At 40.7% G+C, this 5792-nt stretch overlaps 1 protein-coding gene across 1 annotated transcript in view; it reads left to right on the top strand.

The window, feature by feature from the left end:
- Positions 214 to 5792, top strand: part of LOC107625727 — a 26468-nt gene continuing 20889 nt past the window's right edge. The window contains exons 1-2 of the mRNA XM_016328429.2: positions 214 to 529; positions 845 to 1059. Of these exons, the coding sequence (XP_016183915.1) occupies positions 442 to 529; positions 845 to 1059 (303 nt within the window). The 5' untranslated portion in view covers positions 214 to 441. The remainder of the gene's footprint in view (positions 530 to 844; positions 1060 to 5792) is intronic.

Genomic DNA, 5792 nt, shown 5'->3' on the forward strand with positions numbered 1-5792 from the left:
AGGAAAACATCCAAAATTTTTTAACTCGATAAAAATTATTCATTTTTAGCGGGTTTTAAACTAAATTTGTTTCACAATTTGTTAAAATATTAATCGAAACAGACTACTATAAAATTAATTTTCTATTATTATTCTTAATCAAATGATGTTTATATATATATGAAAAAAAAAAAGAAGATAGACTTGGTAAGGATCAAGGTACTAACTCTAGAGTTTCCTAAAGTTTTCTTTCTCCCCTTCTATTTTCCTTTCAACCAAATTATCTTTTATTGGTGGGATAGAGAAAGTGAAATATAGGAGTAGTCTTAGAAAGACAATTGGGTCAGCATACATGAACCGCGTTATCATTATTGTTCGTTTTAATTTGAATCTCATCTTGTCATCACTGCAATTAAGTGAGTTGATGAGAGCAAAATTCGAAACAGAAAACCCCATCAAAAAATGAAGAATCCTTGGAAGTTATTGAAGTTACTACCAATTCTAGTCATCAAACAATTCTTCATCTCTAAAGCTCCATTTTTTGTTTTGGGTAATCTTTGCTCAACTCTCTCTCTCTCTCTACATTTCTTTAATTATTATTTTTTCTTGTACTTATTCTAAATTTATTAGTTTGTAATTCACATAAAAATTATTATTGTCTCTACTTGATCCCTCAATTTGGACAGTAAAAAAAATTAAAATCTTTGAGAGACACATTAATCCTTAACTTAGTCTTTCTTTCTTCTCTAAGATAACTCCGATCCTTATAAATAAGTTAAACTTGACTTTTTAGCAATCCTTCTTAGAGTCTATCTTATTTAATGATGTTGAATTACTTATAATTCATGAGATTTTTATTTTTCAGGTTTGTTGGTAAGCTACGACTTCACGGAGAATTGGGTAAATTCTCTGATGATGGATTACCTTTCATATTCTCTGAAGAGTGATAGAATAGTTGCCATAATTAGAAATCTACAAGATGGCCTATCAGATATATCTCTTATTTTTTTCTCTTCGGTCTCTGAAGCCTCCACTGGTAGCTTCACGATGATGGCTTTCTGTTCATCTGCCACCATCGTGGTAATTATTATATTCCTATCATGACTTTCTTTACAAACTATATCAACAGCATGTTGGTCACCCAAAAAAATATCAACAGCATGTTTGTTATATGGGTTTAAATTAATTAAACCGTTAACTCTGATCGATGTATTTTTGCAAGAGGAATGCTAGGGGCCAGCAATTTTGGTGTTTTGTAACCATCAATTGGCCATAAATAGTATTTTTAATGGTGTGAGATTACATATAATGGTGGGAGATCACTCGCTTTTGTTTTGATGGTTAACTGCTGGCCAAAAAATACAAAAGTTGCTGACCTCCTAGACTTTTCCTTTTCGCAAATAGTTTGAGTATAGATTTTCTAAGTAAAATTACTTTTTGCAAAGGTAAAGACAACGGATAGTTATACTTGTGTTACAGCCTGGCCAAATCACTCGCGGGCCGACCCAACCCGAGCACCACCCGACCCGGACGGTCAGGATCGAGGCGCCCAGTTGCCGACCCGGACACGCGTCCCTGACAGCTTTGCTACAGCTGTGCGAAGGAAGCATCAAAAGAAGTGGGCCTGTCATTGTAGGGCCCACCTCTGACACGGTATATATCGGGAAGGTCCTACCCTTTAGGGGTGTTTAAAACCGATCCGGACCGAACTAAACCGACGAACCGAACCGAAAAAATCGAAAATTGAATTAACCGTAATCGAAAAAACCGAAAAAAATTGATTTTGCTGTTTTTTGTCCGGTTCGGTTCGGTTTTCGGTTTTGAATCTGAAAACCCTAACCAAACCGAACCGAACCGGTTAGGAAAAAACCCTAAACGTTACTAACCCCCTTCAAACGAAACTGCGCGACACCCCCACCCCCCAAATGAAACTGCGTCTACCCTAACCCCCAAATCCACAATCCATACCCTAACCTTCAGTACTCATCGCTCCCTCTTCTCCAAATCTCCACACCTGCTGGCTGCCGACCTGCGCACCCAGCCACACCTGCCGACCTGCGCACCCAGCCACCCACCACCGCGAAGCCTTTGGCCCGTCGCACATCAGGCCAACACGAAGCCACGCCGTCGCACATCAGGCCAACACGAAGCCACCACCGACCGACTCGACACGGCATCACAGCACCACGCCGCCGCCGTTGAGACGCCACCACCCTAACCCATCAGTTCAAGCCAACACGGCAGCACCTCCCAGTCTCCCACTCAGCCTTCCTCCCAAGTCAATATGGAGCCCGAGCCACCGATTCAGGTAATGTTTACCATTTGCATTCTGTTCATTAGTGTTGATTTGTTGCTACTGTTGATTTGTTGAAATGTTGATTTGTTGCTAAGTTTTGTTGCTGGCTCAGTGTTGAACTTCTTACACTATTAATAGAAGGTGAAAAATAACAAAATAGTTGAGGAGAAAAAGATGAACTATGTGCAATTGGCCGAGTAGAATTATACATACGACTAACAATTTTGATCTTCAAAATTGATATTTTTGAATTTATAATTTTTTTAAATTTCATATATTTGGCTAAGTTTTGTTGATTTGTTCATTAGTGTAAGTATTAACGTTGCTTACAGACGAATGCATTGTTGATTTGTTGCTACTTGCTGTTGCTGGCTCAGTGGCTTGCTGTTTAATGGTTCATTTTATTGTTGTTTAATGGTTCAATATATTGGAAATGTCCTGCTTGCTGCGTTTCTGTTTAATGATTCATGTTATTGTTGTTTAATGGTTCATTATATTGGAAATGTCCTGCTTGCTGCCTTGCTGTTGCTGGTTGCTGATTAATTGTTGAATATTGATAACTTGGTAATTGGTATTGCTGGATTGTTGGTTATTGATTTGTTGTGCTGTTTATTGCTGGTTATTGATTTATTTTGTTAGGTATTGTTGCTGGTTAAATTATTGATTTATTTTGGTAATTTGATTCATTGTTGCTGATTTTGTTCTGTTTGTTGAATTGTTTGCTGACTTGGTTATTCATTGATGGATTGCTGGCTTGCTGCTGGTTGTTGTTAACTTGTTAATCAATAAATCAATAATTTCAGTTTCATTGTTCTATATATTTGTTGTTTGATTGTTGATTGTTGTTCATTGCTGATTGTTGTTCATTATTTTGTTGTTATTTTTTGAAATTGCTAGTAATTACTTTGCTATTCATTGTTCATGGTTGATTGTTATTCATTGTTCATTGTTGATTGCTGGTTATTGTTTATTGTTCATTACTGATTTTTTAATTATTTGTTCATTACTAATTGTTTGAAATTGTTAGTAATTAGGTTGATGAAGGTAGCTATTTTGTAAAATAGGTCAATGTTGTTCTTTTCCCCCTTATAATATGTGAAAAAAGCTACTTTCTGTTTCAGGTTGGGGAGATTATTAGTAAATTTGAGAAGAAGAGATTTTACTAGAAAAGTAACTTCTTTTGTTTTTGTTACTACTTAACATATGTGCTAACAATTTAGCTTAGAAACTCCACAAATTGCTAGTAATTACAAAGCCTTTCTTTAATGGATTGGTCTAATACATTATCTCTGGTTCTATTGTTGCCATGGTTTGGGAGGGTAAAGGTGTTTTTGCAACTGGCCGAAAGTTGATTGGAGCAACAAACCCCTTGGCATCTGAGCCTAGAACTATTCATGGTGGTCTTGTATCGAATGTGCTTTCTATAGATCTTGCCATTCATGGTAACTATTTACTTAAACTCATCTCAATCTAACAGCATAGTTTCGAATGTGCTTTCCATAGATCTTGATCGTAGGTCTCTTAAGTAAATTTTAGGTTGACAAGTACAATGGTTAATATGTTTTTTGAAATAATTGTTCAAATTAATCATAAAATCAAGTGCACTTTAAATAATTGTTGGAGAGGACACCAAAACGTGGCTATCTGTTGCTGGAAATTTGTTTTTATTTTTTGTTGTGTTGATTATTGAACTTTTAAACTTCTTTAATTGTTGTATTTTAATTTTTTTGTTGTTGAATTTCATTGAATCAAGACTTTTGTTAGTTATGATGTACTTGTATTCTATAATTTCAATGTTATGACTTTGCATAATAGTATGTGGTTATTTTTTGATTTGATTGAAAAAACCGAACAAACCGAACTAAACCAAACCAATTTTAATTGGTTTGGTTTGGTTCGGATGACCTTGACAAAAAAAAAACGAACCAAACCGATCCACAGTTTAATTAAACGATCGGATCGGATGGCTTTTCCCTCAAAAACCGAACCAAACCGCACCGCGAACACCTTTACTACCCTTCCCCCAAGGTACGTCATATACTATTCAACCCTTTTTCACCTACACACTTGACTGGCTAGAGCGTCGGAGTGTCCTTGCAGGTGAAACCCCCCTCCACACGAAGAGCTCGGGACGTCGGCTGCACCCCCCTTCAACCCAGCGACCCGGAACCAGGCGATTCCCCCCCTCATCGACCGAAGTACCAACCCGATCCGTCCGGTACCCGACCTACCGAACATTGGCGCCATCTGTGGGGAAGCTCGCCTGAATGGATGTTGTACTGGGCCCAGGAGGAACAGGCCGTGAGACCGAGCGCAGAGGGGAAGCCTCCGCGGCTTCTCCCCGGCAACGCACGATCTCCCGAAAGGTGCCCTTTTGGGGGAACTGGCGACAACAGCGCCAGAATAATGCAAGAACTACGCCACAGGATGCAAGACCCGGAGTGCCGGCTAGCAGACAGAGAACATCGTCAACAAACTCCCGAATCGAGCTACTCCCGCTCCCTCTCGAGAAGCTGCTCCCGACGAACAGCTAGCCCACGATCTGAGCCCGAGAGCGCCAGGGAGGAAGGACGCGCAAGAAGACGCCGCGACCCTATCATTTACACCAGGCACGATAGGCGTACCACGGAGCGAAACTGCGAGGACGCTCGTCGGGAGGACGACGAGCGAAGAACAACCAGAACGCAGGGACCAGTTATAATGGGCGCAACCCCATTCCATCGTTCCATCCTCGAGGTCTGGCTGCCAAAGAACTTTGACAAGCCAACAGACATGAGGTACGACGGAACCCAAGACCCGCAAGAGAACCTTACGGCTTTCGAAGCCAGAATGAATCTGGAGGGAGTGGGAGACGAGGTAAGGTGCCGTGCTTTCCCGGTTACCCTAGCGGGACCTGTAATACGTTGGTTCAATAACCTCCTGCAGGGCTTGGTGACCAGGTTTTCGGACATCAGCCGCGCCTTCCTAGCCCAATTAACAACCAGAATAGCAAAGGCAAAGCACCCAATCAATCTACTTGGAGTGACCCAGAGGTCAGGCGAGCCGACCAGGAAATACTTAGACCGATTCAACGATGAGTGCTTGGAGATCGACGGGTGGTGCACGAAATTGTGATGTCCAGGCTCGAACAATCCCTGGCAACGTGAGCAACTTGGTACGCGTAATCGTGATTACACTTTAATGATGTAAAATTCATGGCTCTTTCTTTCCCTGGGAAGTAAGTAATTGATGCATAAATCCACTTCCGGGGCCCACTGGGTGTGTGTTTGGGCTGAGCTTTAACTTTCCACGTGCAGAGGCCATTTGTGGAGTTGAACGCCAGGTTTTGATCCATTTCTGACGTTCAACTCTGGTTTTGGATCCTTTTCTGGCGCTGGACGCCAGATTTGGGCAGAGAGCTGGCGTTGAACGCCAGTTTACGTCGTCTAAACTTGGCCAAAGTATGGACTATTATATATTGATGGAAAGCCCTGGATGTCTACTTTCCAACGCAATTGGAAGCACGCCATTTCGAGTT

The sequence above is a fragment of the Arachis ipaensis genome, chromosome B02 (genome assembly GCF_000816755.2).
Source record: "Arachis ipaensis cultivar K30076 chromosome B02, Araip1.1, whole genome shotgun sequence".
Lineage (NCBI taxonomy): Eukaryota > Viridiplantae > Streptophyta > Magnoliopsida > Fabales > Fabaceae > Arachis > Arachis ipaensis.